General features: G+C 37.1%; 1 protein-coding gene across 1 annotated transcript; it reads left to right on the top strand.

Annotated features, from left to right (window-relative positions):
- The first annotated feature begins 622 nt into the window (after window positions 1–622).
- Window positions 623–16,265, top strand: hry (bHLH transcriptional repressor hairy). Its single transcript, XM_089729094.1, has 4 exons — window positions 623–965; window positions 12,359–12,454; window positions 12,911–13,205; window positions 14,174–16,265. The coding sequence occupies exons 1-4, from the start codon at window positions 849–851 to the stop codon at window positions 14,449–14,451; spliced, it is 786 nt and encodes a 261-aa protein (XP_089585220.1). The 5' UTR covers window positions 623–848; the 3' UTR covers window positions 14,452–16,265.
- Window positions 16,266–17,407: the final 1,142 nt, after the last annotated feature.

The following is a 17,407-nucleotide window of genomic DNA, read 5'->3' as shown; positions in this document are numbered from 1 at the left end:
CAGGCGGGTACCAATTTTTTTAATGAAATACGTACTCAACAAATGTTCACAATTGACTTCCACCGTGAAGGAATAACATCGTGTAATAAAAATTAAACCCGCAAAATTATAATTTGCGTAATTATCGGTGGTAGGACCTCTTGAGTCCGCGCAGGTGGTTACCACCACCCTGCCTATTTCTGTCGTGAAGCAGTAATTCGTTTCGATTTGAAGGGTGGGGTAGCCGTTGTAACTATACTGAGACCTTAGAACTTATATCTCAAGATGGGTGGCGCATTTACGTTGTGGATGTCTGTGGGCTCCAGTAACCACTTAACACCAGGTGGGCTGTGAGCTCGTCGTTACCACCAGTAATTACGCAAAGTATAATTTCGCGGGTTTGATTTTATTACACGATGTTATTCCTTCACCGTGGAAGTCAATCGTGAACATTTGTTAAGTGTGTATTTCATTAGAAAAATTGCTTACAAAGTTTGAATGATACGAATGATTTCTTTATTTTCCTTTTTCCGTCAAGTCGATGTTGGAACCGCGCCCAAGGCACGCGCGAAGGCGAAAGACGCGCGAGGCCTAGGAGTGTGGTATAGCGTTCTGTAGAAGCGAGCGTCGCGTGCCCAGTGTGCCCACTGCGAGCGTGGCTACGGTCTACCTCGGCATCGTGCCAATTGTCAACTCGCCACTCAGTCGCGCGCTTATTCCTCGCACGATACGACATTGCACGAGACTGTCGCACGGTCGCAAGGATTCACAGTCGCGCGCCGGCCGTAAAGCGAGATAGACGTGTATGATTCAGAACTTTCCAAATTTGCGATAATGCAGTGACTTTATATTAGTGGAGTGCAGTAACAATGGTGACTGGTATCGCTGGCAGCCCTCAACAGGGCGTATCCAACCCTGTCGTGGTGATGAACGCTGTCAATAATTCAGGACAAAATGATCAGAAAAAATCAAGTGATAATAGAAGGGTAAATAATGTTGTTTTTTTTTGGCTTCTTGTTTTAAATAGCTAATAAACTAATCATAGTATAGACTTTATAAATAACATAAATGTAGAAACCTTATTAACCAAAAGATATTAGATTTTAATCAGTATAATTAAGGAAAATACATGATAATCATCAAATAAAAGACTTCAACGAGGATTGATAAATTTTCAATAGGGATTTTATGTATATGAAGTATGTGACATTAATTAAAGTTAAATTGTTTGATATACATTCCAATCTTTTAATATATTAAAATATTTGAATATGTTTAAAATATTTCGGTATTAAAATATATATTATCTACAATCAGACTTATTTCCTCAATTTTTGAACAAGTGCCTATTTTTTTAATAAGCTGCAGTCTAGAAATGCTTTATTTGTTTAGTTATCTATTTTTTCAATTGTTCAATTAATTTATTTTTATTTTTTATTAATTAAACATTAAAATTAAATTAAATTTAAATTTAACTTTAATTGTAATTTTAAATGTTTAATGTTTGACCATTTGTTGTAAAAATTTTTTTTCGGTAGAGTATTTGACGAAAAATGCAATAGTCGTGAGGAAGTTAACATAGTGAGTGGATTAATTATTGCAGAAAAAGCATATGGCTGTAGAACAAAAATGCATAATATTTTCCAAGGCACGTAATTTGAATAAGTGTCTATTATGCTTTGGAATATGGTTTGGAATTATTATTTTTCTGAGTAGAATTAAAAACTTGTATTTTATTTATTTCATGGCTGATTTAGAAAAGCGATATCTAATTTGGGTTTCGTAAAAAGCTACCAAGGGATTCACCCGAGAATAGGCACTAGCGTTCTCTGAGTAGTGGACCAACGTATTGCAATCGTCAACCAGCATTTTCTGGTAGGTAATAAGGCGTATTGTAAGTTAGTGCGGATAACTATCGCCGCCCTTGCAATTTCTACCACAAGGCAGTCGTTCTAATTTGAAGAGAAGAATAATAATTCTATACGATTGACACGTAGATTCCATGTTCCAAGGTGGGTGGTGGCATTCACGCTGTGCAGACTATGAGCTCCAGTAGTCAACGAACAAGCAAGCGGGCTGTGATATCGTTCATCAACCTAGACAATATATTTTTTTATTTGAAATAAATTATTATCTGTGCGTCGTTTGTCAGCTGTTTGGTTTGTTCTTGCGACCAAACTAGAGCATGAGAAATGCGTTTATCGTATTTATTTAGCGACAGCCAGAGCGAATCGTGGTCGCGATTCACATGAGTTTTCATAATATAGAAATTTGTTTATAATTTTTATTCATAATTGTGTTTCCGTACATGTCTTTAATTTGATAAGCTCTATCAAACACATTTAAAGGCTTAAATATACCCAGTCCCACCTAATTGAATAAGCAGTATCCATCTGTAGATTGTTAGATTCAAGAATATGCAGGGTTGCATACTAGACACCTAATGGCTGAAACGCTAGTCATATAAAAAGTTAATGCGTCGTTGGTTTTTGAATTTTTAGACACAAAAATTACTCTTCATTAGGATATATGGCTATAACTTGCTCACCGTGTATCCTTAGAATTCTAATGATTATCAGCGTTACAGCTTGTTCTAATCCCTCACTGAATGATACTTCTTTACTCTAAGATATTCTGGCTAATCAACAATCATGCGGTTTCAATTCCAAGAGAGAATAACCGTTATTTTGATATTCTGTAATCTATAATACTATAAACCCAATGATTACGTTGGGTACCAGCGTAACACCATTTACGCTATAACTTTTTTGGGGGCTATTCCAACTACTCACGGACCAGTAGGTGAGATCACGGGTTCAATTTGAGAGAGTTGCTAATACTTATCAAGAGAAGTGCTTCGCTGATTCTACTACCGAAGCGGAATCTCGAGTCATTGAGAATATTCGGCGAGAAACAGTGTCTTTGGTTGTGGTCTATGGGATATTATAAAATCGAGCAAGTGCGTGTTGGACTACGCACAAAGAAGTTGGGATGATTCATGCTTGAAACTATTGAACAACTACGTTATTTGTTCGTTACTTGTGTAACCATTTGAAATTGCAAGCAAATGATAAATTTAATAAATTAGTCAAAGTACAAGCATCAAAATATACCATATCTTGAAAAAATCAAAGCATCAACAAAGCAATTATATAGCATCAAGCCAATATTATATTGGTTTGATTTATATTTATATTGATTTATTTGGTTCTCAGTGCCATAGCATATCTGTTTTTTTCTTCTATTTTCTATTCATTGGCTATTCAGTTCACATACGCATCATGCATACTTCTATTTTTATACTGCTTATAGTTTTCGTGTGGCCTCTAATGAAAGTGAATTAATTTACGAATCATTGTCATCATCTTTTTTTTTTTAATTCTACATAAACATTACGTGTACTTCTGTTCTATACATTCGAAAGTCGTTTATTCGACTGAGTTGAAAGTTTGAACACTTTTTATAATTTGAATTGTGGTTTCTGATCAATTATTGTTGAGATAGAAGGCAAGACCTACCAAGGTCCTAATTGGCTATAGCAGGCATTTTTAATTTATTATGTGTAAATTGAAGTTTAACCAGAACTAGTGGTCGCCCGGTAGTCGAAATTCGACTATAATTAATTGAAATTATAAGTTTGTACACTATTATGATTCTATTTGCAAAGACACACTTCTATAATCACAAATTTCGTCAAGACTACACTATAAAAAATATTAACAAAGACAAACAATATTTAATCTATTCTCAATTTGACCACAGACGTTAAGAACAAAAGTTTGACAATAAATAAATAGTATGCATGCGTGTGTGTGTCAAATACATGGTAGTGTGTGTAATGTTTTCTTTATTGATTTGTTGTATTTTTTATGCATTATTTAAAAAAAATATTAGTATTGTGCACTTCTTCTCTATATTCTCTATAAGTGTGGAAAATTTCATACTCCTCCGTCCGCGCAATTTTCGTAAAAAGGGATACAAAGTTTTTGCTTCACGTATTAATATATATAGATTCTCTTGTAATAGATTGAAATTCAACATTTACGTAGTCGTCCTATACTGCTCAGTGGCACGCTAATCTCGTGTCGTGTATTTAGGCTACCACCCATTAGCACCACACCGCGAATCACGCAAAACGACCCGTCACGACGACGCGTGATGTAAATTATTGCCCACGTCCCCTGTTACAAACGACAAACCGAAACGTATTTTATAGAGATGTAAATAAAATCGAAACTAAGCTCCGCTGGTGTTTAGGGCTCGCGTCAGGGAAATCAAACAAGGTTTGTCTCAATGCTAAAACTTTTGTACGTTACTTCTGAAAATCTAAATCTAAGATCTAATCTAATCTAAAATGAAAGCGCTAATCCCAATAATCGGTCATGTAATTTGATTACTTTATTTAAAGTTTTTAGCGTTTTCCTATTTTTAATTGGAACTAAGTTACTGTGCTAGTCTTTGATGTTTATTTTAGCCTACTGACACTAACTTTAAAGTTTTATTTATAATTTGGATACGAAAACAGTAAAATGGTACCAGTTGAAGGTCTGATCATACTTCTAAAGGGGGTATGGGAACCTTTGCAAATAATAAATTCATGGTTTTGAGCATTTCAGTTAATTTTAAGTACCGCGATTCTACAAGTATATTTTTCAAATTCAAACTATTAGAAAATTGTTTATTTTTTATAGAGTTTCATTTAAATTTAATTATGTAACCATAGAAAATATAGCCGATAATAATATTCATAAGGGAACTAAAGTTAATCGCCGGCTGCTAAGCTATAGTCTGTTCGTTTATTAAGACCATTTTCACATTATATTACTCATGCTATTAAACGTGATTAAGTTTCCCACGCCACCCACCACGGAATGACTTATGTGGCCCGATATTGTTAACTTCGTTTAGCTGGTTGTTTACCGGTTTTTGTTCCGATCGTTCAAGAGGTGACACTGGTACTGCCTTAAACTACCAACCTCAGAATATCTGCGTTCTGTTTTATATATATTTTTTATTGCATAGGTCGGTGGCCGAGCTCACAGCCCACTTGGTGTTAAGTGGTTCCCGGAGCCCATAGACATCCACAACATAAATACCGCCACCCATCTTGAGATATGAGCTCTAAGGTCTCAGTATAGTTATAACGGCTGCCCAACCCTTCAAACCAAAACGCATTACTGCTTCATGCCAAAAATAGGCAGGGTGGTGGCGGGTAGGTAACCCGTGCGGACTCACAAGACGTCCCACCACCAGTAATTACGCAAATTATAATTTCTACTAAATTCTAAAATTTCTACTAAAATATTCTTAAGATTTTTAATAATTTCCAAAGTTAATAGACCGTCTCTTAAATCAAATAGATCAACTGATGCATGTGCCGTGAAGCACTTATCGCGACATAAAATTAAATTTGTTCATGCTCTTGGCGCCCTTCCCACACTCGATCCATATACATCGTTCGTCAACCGTGGTGGTCGGTAGACGTTGCTATGAGTCAAGGCGGCGCGGCGCAGCGTGGGCAGGCGACCCACGCGCCGCCCGTCCGTTTTCTAATTGTCGTGGGAATGCCGACTAGTCCAGTTGCTGTTTAAACGCCACTTGACATTAAATAAATAATTCCAGCTTGTTTTGCCTGTGTCATCAGTATACGCACTCTGGTGTGGACAGGGTCGTTCGATAATATAGATTCTAAGTAGGTAGGTTCATAGATCTGCTTGGATTTTTCATAAATACACCCCGTGTTACTTATTTTTATATAAAAAAAATCATTATCATAATGACTTTTATGAAATATTCAAAATTTCTATGGAATAAAAATAATACACGTTGTTTTAATATTAACCCTTCGACTGCCGTGTAGGTCATCGGTGCTCTACGCGGCGCACTGAAGTAATTATGTCGATTTCCCTCTTCGATCTTCCTACTAAGGCGCCGGAATATCTCTAGGAAAGACGAAGCCGAAGATACTGAGAACGAATCTATCTGTAAGAGGCGTAAAATGCTAAAACTTACATTAACGAACAAAAGAAGGCGAAGTTAGTCGAGTCGATCCAGGCGCCTTAATAACGAAAATCGACATAATTACTTCAGTGGGTCGCGTCGGGCACCGGTGACCTACACAGTATTCGATGGGTTAATAATTACATTACATACACATATTAATAATACACACACACATTAATAATACAAGTTGAAATTATTACTATTAAAAGAAAATCTAATTTTGAACATGTAGGTAGATTTATTCCCATTTTGTGACGTTAAGCTGCGATTTGTCAAAAAAAACTTGCTTGTACTATTATTTTGGGAGGTCAAGTCAAAAAAAAACTTATACTATTATTTAGGAGGTCAAGTAAAAAAAAAAACTTATACTATTATTTAGGAAGTCAATATTGTGTTGGGATATCAGTAGCTATTAGATTGTTGATCGCACAGTGTCTGTATGTGTTGGCATCGCGGAGCATCGCGTGCCAACAACACGTGAGAACGGACGTCGCACTTCCGGCACGCGCCTGTGCACCATATCCATACTGCGACTGGAAATGCCATTACGGAAGCACGCTCGTGCAGTAAAGTGATATCGACGGAAATCGGTACAGAGTATATAATATTTTGATCTAAATTATTTTTTTATTTTTATTTTATTTAAATTAAACGTTAGTGACAGAAAAGATATTTAAATAAATGCTAAACTAACAATCCGTAATTATTATAGCAAAATTTTCTTTTAAATTTTAGAGTGAACGAAAAAGGTCTAATATTACGTGTAACTTAAGTCGTTTTCGGAAAAAAAATAATCAAGAACAACAGGAGCGAGAATGAATTCACAGAAATGAGCAGTTTATCGAGTAGTACGCGCATACATTACATCTGCCATTTAAAATGAAGAAACTTTTACGTATATTGTTTTGTTAGCTTCGAACAAAAATAAAACGACGCTGTATTGTGTGAATATAACGCCGATCTTGTACGACTGGACGACACGTACGATCTAATATCTGTTGCCTATATCATTGCTTATAATTGATGACATGTTATCGAACGCAAGCGTCCTATTGAGTAGGTGCGGGAGTGCAGGCGTGAGCGTGGGTGTCGTCGGGTCGGTCACACGCGACGCCGCGCACTACCGCCCGAGATGTTTATCATTACATGATAGATTGACGACCATTAATAGCTTCCTGCACTCGGTACAGATTCTCTAATCTCGGGAGTTTGGTAATTTATGAGTTCTAAAATAGATTAATTTTATTACAGCCACGGTAGTTGTATGAGAATGAGATAAAACCTGTATATGTGTCATCGTAAATTTTAATCAGATTTAAATATGTGTATGACTGATTAAATTTATTAAAAACAGATTCAAGTACAGCGAGATTGGTTGTTACTGTATTAGTATATTTTGTACTTGTGAAGTTAGTTAAAGTTCAAGTATTGACACATTCTTTAACAAATGTTTTAGTTTTCAAATTTAAATCAACTTTAACTATTTTAACATGTGTAAATGTCCGAAATGTATAAGATAGTTCACATTTACAAAAAGTCCTTAAGGCCGTAAAATTCAATGGCAACACTGTTTTCTTTACACAACCAAAAAAAAAAGCACCTAAAGTTATTGTTATAGCAGACAAAGATTTGGCACGTGTCGATCTCCGGGGATGAGTCGGCTGGCGCCTGGCGACTAATTCCATACGGCGTCGGTCGCCAAACATTACGCAAGCCGTCACGACTCACGATCACGGACTCTGTCTGGGATCGCGTTAAAATAAAACAACGTGTCAAAATTCGTAGCTTCATGTGTAATCAATACTAACGTGATACTATCAAACAAACTCAGTGGAGATTAAATTAAGCTTTTTTTTTTAAAATGCACAGCCCGATGGGATGATCGAACATACGACCCGCCTGAGGTGAACTAGTTTCCGGAGCCTATTGGGTTTGTCGTTTTGATTAATTGACTTGGCTCTGCCCCTGGCATTGCTGAAGTCCATGGGTAGCGGTAACCACTCACCATCAGGTGGGCCGTATGCTCGTCTGCCTGTAGGGCAATAAAAAAAACATAAAACAAACTCGTTTTCTCTGTCCCTATATCCCTATGTTTGCTTAAATCTTTAAAACTACGCAACGGATTTTGATGCGTTTTTTTTAATAGATAGAGTGATTGAAGAGGAAGGTTTATATGTATAATAACATCAATTAAATAGTGGAGAAATCAATAACAAATTACAGTTTCCGAAGTGAAGCGAGGGCGGGTTGCTAGTTAAATATAAAACATAGATTTTTTCCCTACTTATTCGCTTGTAGCCTAGGGGGCTATTCTAGCTACGCGCGGACGAGCTCACGGGCTCAATCTAAGAGAATTTGCTAACATTAGCAAACATAGATAAATAAAGCACTTGACACACGTGCGGGCAGTGCATATCGTTCGAACGTGATGACCAACGGCTTGCGATGAATCGTCGCGATTTGCTATGTACATTTTAACGCGACACGTTTGATTATTAGGGATGATCACTTCATTCAAATTGTTACGTATTTATTGAAACAAGAATTGCAGAAATGTGTGATGATTTCTTAGGCAGCGGCTTGGCTCTGCCCCTGGCATTGCTGACGTCCATGAGCGACGGTAACCACTCACCATCAGGTGGGCCGTATGCTCGTCTGCCTGTAGGGCAATAAAAAAAAATTAGATCATTGTCTGGTTTTTGAAATACTAGCTCATATTTGCACTGATGGTAGAGCGTCTTGTGAGCTCGCACGGATAAGTACCACCTCACCTATTTTTGCCGCGAAGTAGTAACGCGTTTCGGTTTGAAGGGTGGGGCAGCCATTTTACTATGGTAACGGCATTTAAGTTATTGATGTCTATGGACTCTCGTAACTACTTAATACCAGGGGATCGTGAGTTCATTCACCTGTCTAAACAATAAAACCATAGACCAGATATAATAGACAACTTAATTAGCCTTTTGGCTTATTGATTTGTGGAGGAGCTCTTTGACCATTAAAACATAGGAGTCACAATACTACAAGCCGCAAAAAAGATGTCACTTGTTTTACGGGCACCATTTTTTCTTAACTTATATATGGGCAAATAAGCTGACGACTCACCCGGTGGTATTTTATCATTTATAAAAATGCATTATAAATTGTTGAAATGAGTCCATGTAAAGATCGAAATACATGATTTTCTTATTAAAAATGGATTAGTTAAGGCGAAATAAATAACGTTTGTTAGTAGCCCTGCCTGAGTCGAATGTCCGCTATGTGCTTCGCCACGTGTCGCCCCCGTCTCAACCGATTTTATTGCATGAGTGCGGCGTTAATATATGTATATACTCATATATACCTAGGTGTATGAGAACACTGACTGCTATTTGCTACGCCACTATGTGAATTAAATTAGCTATTCTTTAACATTGTTTTGTGAAATAGCCAATTTATCTTTGACTCTCGCATTTCTCTTGATTAAGGAACTTTAGAATATATTCCCATGCCCAGTATCCCCATGCGCAACGGCGGATCCAGGGGGATAATGGGGGTCATGACCTCGCCTGAGCTAGTTCCAGGACTTTGGTTAACCGCTAATTGAACATAATGATTTTATTTATATATTTTGTATTTATACAGATTTTATGTAACTACATACCTTCAATATTTAATATTTATACAGTACTTACGTACATTAATAAAATACCTACTTTTTACTTTATTTATTGTTATCAAAATTAAATTATAATTTCTTGACTTGACCACGACTATGTGAGCCCCTCCTGGCGCGAAAGCTGGATCCGCCCTTGGTATAGCGGTATCCAGTTAAACGTTGATAATTACCCTCTGAGTTTCTCGTCGGATCTTCTCAGTGGATCGCGATTCCGATCCGCTAGTAGATTCAGCAAAGCACTGCTGTTCCTAGAGCTATATAGTGTTAGCAATTCTCTCAAGTTGAACCCGTGAACTTACCTACCGGTCTGCGTGAAGTTGGAATAACCCCTTCACTACCAACGATTACGTTGACTTTTTTTTTGATAATTGTGTAAAAGGTGCTTATGTTTATAAAATAAATGAAAGTATATTTCTTTTTTATTGTGTTTCGGAAAGTTAATGACAAAACATGAGACAGTAAGTACCATTAATGTGAATTAGGAAACTCTTAAACATAGTCGTCAAGAATCATATTTTATTGAATACAAGTTTTACATTGATACTAGTTCGAGTGCTTTAATTTACTAGAATATTTAATTAAGAAATAAATGTGCTATGTTTCAAAGTTATTCTGCTTCGAACAATACTTAAATGAGACACGTCCTTACGGATCTATCAGATCCAATAACCTTTGCATTAGACGCCTTCAGCTCTAATATCAGGAGCAGGCTTAGGGACCCCGGTAACCGTACTCGTCGAACTCGACAAAGAGTTCGACGTGCAACCTAACCTATGAATCAGCTCGCTGAGTTTCTCGCCGGATCTTCTCAGTGGGTCGCGATTTCGATCCGGTAGTAGATTCATTCGCGAAGCAGCTGCTCTTGAGTTGTTAGGTCTCCTTCGGAGGCGCTCGGGCAGGTGTTAGCAAATCCCACCCCTCCTGGCTGAGCCTCTGCTCGCCCACCTGTCCTGGTGAAACTGGAAAGGCCTCCGAGCCTCCTGTAGCCCTTCAATCATAAAAAAAACATAAATGAGATTGAACGAACAAAACTTTAAGGCGTTCGAGTTGAAATTTATATACAGTATGTAACTTTTAACGGTAGGCAGCGGCTTCGTTCTACTTCTGGCATTGCTGATGTCCATGGGCGACGGTAACCACACATCGGGTGTGGCGGTTTGCTCGTCTGCCTACAAGGGCAATAAAAAAAAACTACATAAGTATGTAAACCATTATCTAATGTATTGTAGAATTTTAACTCGTCATGTGAGTAATGAGCGCGTCACGACAAAAGAGGCGCGCATCGTGGATCTCACGACTAAACGCGACCTTCACCTTGAAGTGAGGCGACACACACGCGCCATCAAATTCGTATTGTTACACGACATTAATCACGTCTGTCACGTGTCTGTTTTTACCACGGTTTCTTTTTGCGCATTCGTTAACAAGATAAGTAAGGCTATATTTAGCACTAATTTGTTTCGTAATTTTCATTCTATTGTTACATATGTATGTACATTATAAACACGTCCTATCTAGATTACTGATAAAATTAAAATTAGTACTATTATGACAGACACGCTCTCGTAAAATGATGATGTTTGATGAATGAAGGATTTTAGTGGTGTTTTAAGGCATATCGTGAGCACGGCGAGAAGCTTTGCGTGTTTCAGTTTGAAAGCTGGCACAGCCCTTATAACACTACAATTGTGACTTCAATCTCATGTGTCAAGGAATGGGTAGTAGGGTTCTGATTTCATAACCCACTGCCGATGCCGTCGGTTATCGTCTTGTTACTTCACTACACAGTATAAAACAAAGTCGCGTTCTCTGTCCCTATATCCCTATGTATGCTTAAATCTTTAAAACTACGCAACGGATTTTGATGCGGTTTTTTTAATAGATAGAGTGATTGAAGAGGAAGGTTTATATGTATAATAACATCCATTAAATAGTGGAGAAATCAATAATAAATCACAGTTTCCGAAGCGAAGCGAGGGCGGGTCGCTAGTAGAACAATAAAAAGCATCTACTTACTACTATCGTTACAGCCGCTTCTACTATTATTTTTGCTAACGAGAATTTCCCCTTTTAATTATATCTAAATATGTATTATTATGAAGTACTCCACAATCGAAAAATCTTCAGCTAACTATAATATTGTGGGTTGGTGCTTTCTTAAAGTTACGACAACATTTAGAAATTTTTGACATTATCGAACTGACGTTTAAACACAAACAAATCTACATTTAGATATGAAAGAAATACAAAAAAAGGACAGATGTACAGTAGAACAATTATGTAACGGAAAGTATGAGTATTTTGCCGTACATTGCGGGTAGGATCTCGTGATCAGTGTCGTGTATAAGTGGATGCAAATTTATTGATACACAAAGCACATTCGCATGTAACATATTATAATAATACTATTCCTATTCCGTCTTACTTGGAATAGGCGTGTTTGAACATAATAGCAAAGTGTTAATTTTTTTACCTCAGTGCAGTAACATAATTGTATTATGCACACGCGTCAATTTCTTCTTTCGTTTTTTTTTTCTAAACCCTGTTAACGCAAACAGCATTTATAATAATAATCATAATAATCATGACAATAAAAAAATGAATGGCTTAAAATATCAAAAGTGTAATTTAGTTTTTTTTTTTAAATAAACCTCTACACTGATTATAATAATAAACAGGAAGGTTAATTTAAAAAATTAACATGTCCATTTGTTACAGAGTAACAAGCCAATTATGGAGAAGAGACGTCGGGCGCGCATCAACAACTGTCTCAACGAGTTGAAAGCGCTGATCTTAGACGCGATGAAAAAAGATGTAAGTAATATGTGTATATACGAATAATTTACCGGATGCTAATCTGTAGAATTTCAATTATGTATTATACACAAAAACGACTTCGTAGATGGTTCCAAAACTAAAAATCCACATCTTTACAAGACAATTTATTTCGAATTCATGTTTTCTGTTATAACTTCATATTTATAGGTTACTAGCGACCCGCCCTCGCTTCGCTTCGGAAACTTTAATTTATTATTGATTTCTCCACTATTTAATGGATGTTATTATACACATAAACCTTCCTCTTCAATCACTCTATCTATTAAAAAAAACCGCATCAAAATCCGTTGCGTAGTTTTAAAGATTTAAGCATACATAGGGATATAGGGACAGAGAAAGCGACTTTGTTTTATACTATGTAGTGATTTTTTATATGCCCTTTCAAAAAAATGTTCTAGAATTGTTTTGTGACGTTTATTTTTCTTTCAACAGCCAGCTAGACATTCGAAGCTCGAAAAAGCCGACATATTAGAAATGACAGTGAAGCATCTAGAAGGTCTACGGTCAGAGGGTGCCGTTTCACCGGACAAGTTCCGGGCCGGCTATAGACAGTGCGTCACAGAGGTGGCAAAGTTCCAAGGCATGGAGCCTGCATTGCGGAGAAGGCTCGTCAGGCATTTGGAAACCTGCGTTAATAGCACTTCTGGAACAAGGCCTGCAAGTGCACCCACACCGCCTTCGGATACAGACGACCCCGGCAACCAACATTCCACAATTTTCATTGCTGGTAACGGTCATTGTTAATTATACACCTTCACTTTAAATATTTAAAAAAATAGTAGTTAAATATATCCAAGTTCAAAGCTTTTCATGCACCCAGTAATGGTATATAATAATTTCAGATTTTGCGAGTCGTAGACGTAATTAAAACAATTTTTACCGTTTTAATCTCACATTTTTACTGTCATACATTTTTGACGTTTTGACTTTTATTTTATTTTACTTTTTTTTCCTAGGTGGACAGACAAGCTTACAGCCCACCTGGTGTTAAGTGGTTAATCGAGCCCATAGACATCTACGACGTAAATGCGCCACCCACCTTGAGATATAAGTTCTAAGGTCTCAAATATAGTTATAAATTTTACACCTTCACTTTAAAATAGTAGTCAAACATATTCAAGTTCAAAGCTTTTCATGCACCCAGTAATGGTACATAGTAATTTCAGATACCGCGAGTCGTACACGTAATTAAAACAATTTTTACGGTTTTGATGTCACATTTTTTACTGTCATACATTTTTGACGTTTTGACTTTTTTTTTATTGCTTAGATGGGAGGACGAGCTGACAGCCACCCTGGTGTTAAGTGGTTACTGGAGCCCATAGACATCTACAACGTAAATGCGCCACCCACCTTGAGATATAAGTTCTAAGGTCTCGAGTATAGTTTACAACGGCTGCCCCACCCTTCAAACCGAAAAGCATTACTGCTTCACGGCAGAATTAGGCAGGGTGGTGGTACCTACCCGCGCAGACTCATAAGAGGGTCTTACCATCATTTTTTGCCATTTAAAAGTAGTTTTAGCCAACGTAGTTTTAATTACACTTGCTAATAGATATTGCGGTCCTTCCTTAATGTCTTTGTATCATTGAATAATAAAACAAACCGCTACGTCACAATAAACTAAGTGTCTCTCTGTACACATTGTATGCAAATCATAATTCTAGTTATTAACAGTTAATATTTTCCCGGCAGCGGGTCCCGGTTCCGGTGTGCGTTTGCTGCCAACACGTCTCTCTAACGGCGATATTGCTTTAGTGTTGCCCGCGGGTGTGACGACTAGCGCTATAGGGGCGCTACCCAACTTAGTGCCGCTGTCACCCAGAGACGCATCGTCTTCAACATCAGAACAGAGATGCTACTCGCCCGAGAGTTCTGGTTGGGGAACACCCCCTCCTTCCTCGGAGGATGCAGCACCTTTAGCATTAGTCACGAGAAAGCAGCCAGAAGAAAAACCCTGGAGGCCGTGGTGACACCCCTATCGTTCCAAGTTTCTTTCTGTGATATTGTACGTAAGTTTTCTGTCAAGTTGATGGAGTTGAAGTTCCTATGTGCCCACAATTGGCATTATTATGAGTCTGTGCGGTCAGTTTGTGTGATAATAATTAATGTTTAGACATAATTGAAATTTTGTATTTAAAAGAAAACTCTAAGTGTCATATTTTATTTTCCTTCGTGGGACGCGTATGTTGAGGATTGAAATAAATCACTTTTACATTTCCGTTGCACTTCGTAAATAATGTAGATATGTAAAATGTATTGTGTAGCTTTCGATAAATTTTATTTTATTTTAACAAAGAGCATGTTCATATGGATGATTAAATCGACGCGAATTGTAAACAATTACAATGAGGAATAGCAAATTCAATGCTGAAAAATAATTACAAATACATTATGAATATCAAGTTACATAAAAGATTTAAACGTCCATAGTGAATTTCATATCACTAGTTCTATAAGATGTATATTTGTTGATGACATCTGTGGCAGTATTTTACTAATGGACTTGTCGTCCTTTAAGGATCTATAACTTCGTAAATCTAGAAGATAGTGCCATAAAATCGTTTGTAAATATTTATAGCGTAGCGATAGTCCCTTTTATGTTTTATCTGTGACCATTAAGGCTCATTTACGCTGGTTGTTAAAACGATGTCGCCTGGAGCACCTTTCAAGACGACCAACACGGAATAAATGGCAGTTCGTTAAAAAGATTGAAGCCGTTTTTAACTGTCGAGATAATGAATTCAAAGCAGGCATGATGAGAATTAATTTCAAGTGCCTTAAACAGCAAAATCACTTAGTCTTCCATGAATAGGTTAAGTTATACACTAGCTGTACGTGTAAATGTAGACATAACATAACTTGCAAACTTTTTATCAAAATAACGTTGTTATTAATTAAATATGACGTAAAATAATACAGATCATTTATTTAATTCACTTGTTGTTCGTAAACTTTATTCATTTCAAAGGAGATTTAGAAAATCTACTCTTATCTTCACACATAAATATTTAGCATAAATAGTCGCGTACTCGTTATATTCTCAATTTGGAAAATTAAATGTAAGTAATTTAATTGAATGACTAATTACGAAATTTTTAAAACACCGTGGATTAATTCCATTAATATAGATGTAGACTCACCTTGATTTTTAGATAGCTTTTTTTAATGCTCAATTTTAACCATCATAATTAAGCTTCGTTACCGCCAATACTGAGATACGTGTCTTCCTTTATTTCATAGTTACCGTTAACGGACAGTGAATTGTTGAAAAAATTATATTATTATAGTTTAATTTACCACGTTAAGATATATTTAACATTTGCAAATTTAGTAGTAGGTCAACCGTGATAGGAAAGACATGTATGATGTGCAATCTCAAATCGAAAATATTATAAACTATTTTGAATTTAAACCGAATTTTGATGAAGATTATGTATGTATTAAGAGTTTATGGCAGTTAAATTACATATAGTTTTCATAAATTTTAACTAATTGTAATCGAGAAATTGAATCTTCATCAAATTGCCCTACTTATGTCGAGAGCCAGTACTAAACAATTAATCCTAATGGCATTAATTCTCATAGTATTGTAAAGTCACAAATTTATTTAAGGTATAATATTAGTTTATTTTATAAGAGAGAATGCCGTCTAACACTTAATGTATCATACATTTTAAATTTACGAAGTGATATTATTTAAATGTAAATAAAGTAATAATGTATGTTATGATAGCTCTTAAAAGATATGTCATCATTTTAAAAATAAACAATATCTAAATGATCACGGTTGTAGTTTTATTTATTTTAGAAGCCAGTCGAGGATACTACACATAGATAAATAATCAATGAATTATTAAAATAGCGTCTTGTTAGATTAATATAAATAATAAATAAAATAAAATAAAATAAAAAGCCTTTTATTTCCTGCTAAAATACAAAGTAAATAGGTATACATATAATAATTTTCTTCACTTATGTTTGGCAGGAACCCATTAAACATGGTGAAGGCCTCCTCCAAGTCCTTCCATTTGGTTCTATTTTGGGCTACCTGTATCCATCGAGGGCCAGCAATAGCTTTTATATCATCCTCCTATTTTGATATCGGGCGACCCTTTTTTCTTTTCCCTTGTGGCCCTTCCCATGCAGTTATTCTTGCAGTCCATCTCTGGTCCTTAAGTCTGGCTACATGACCAGCCCACTTCCACTTCAAGTTTCTTGTTAGATTAAGATTAGCTTAACCCTGGATGGATGGGTAGGAGCTGAGCCGACGACGAGGTGTCACCATTGTGGATACGACTTGGACACAGTGGAGCATACGCAAGCTATCTGCCCCGCTTGGGAGGTGCAGCGTCGTGTCTTGGTCGCAAAGCTAGGACCGGACTTGTAGCTGCCTGGCATCGTGGCATTGATGCTTGGCGGCGACGAGTCCTGGAGGTCTATGCTCGACTTCTGCGAGTGTACCATATCGCGGAAGGAGGCGACGGGACGAGTGAGGCAAAGCTCTTTTCACTACGCAGAAACCCGCTGCCGCCGAGCAGGGGGTTAGGACTAGGGTCCCATCCGTGACCCGGCCCTTAAGAGTTTCGGGCTCCACCCGCTTTGTGCGGGGAGGGACCCAGGCGTTTAGTCGCGTGCTAGGCACGCTCGCCTGGGGTTAAGCGGCTACCGAAGCCAAGAAATACCACAACGTGAAAGCTGTCGCCATCCTTGAGATAGTCTTAATTAAAGTCTTGTTTTTGTTTTTTTTATGTTTGAGAGATCACTGATGGCCCGGAGGCCTTTTCAGTTTTACCAGGGCAGGTGGGCGAGCGAGGGCTCAGCCAGTAATAGTGGGATTTGCGAACAGCTACCTGACCGCCTCCTAAGGAGACCTAACAACTCAAGAGTAGCTGCTTCGCGAATGAATCTACTACCGGATCGGAATCG

The sequence above is a fragment of the Bombyx mandarina genome, chromosome 08 (assembly GCF_030267445.1).
Source record: "Bombyx mandarina strain Sakado chromosome 08, ASM3026744v2".
NCBI classification, from domain to species: domain Eukaryota; kingdom Metazoa; phylum Arthropoda; class Insecta; order Lepidoptera; family Bombycidae; genus Bombyx; species Bombyx mandarina.
Note: the sequence above shows the minus strand (reverse complement) of the source record. Positions and strands in the feature narration are given on the sequence as shown.

Coding starts and splice junctions, on each gene's coding strand:
- hry (XM_089729094.1), top strand. CDS start 849: ATGGTGACTGGTATCGCTGGCAGCCCTCAACAGGGCGTATCCAACCCT. Junction 12,455..12,910: donor TAGACGCGATGAAAAAAGAT/GTAAGTAATATG, acceptor TTCTTTCAACAG/CCAGCTAGACATTCGAAGCT. Junction 13,206..14,173: donor TTCCACAATTTTCATTGCTG/GTAACGGTCATT, acceptor TTTTCCCGGCAG/CGGGTCCCGGTTCCGGTGTG.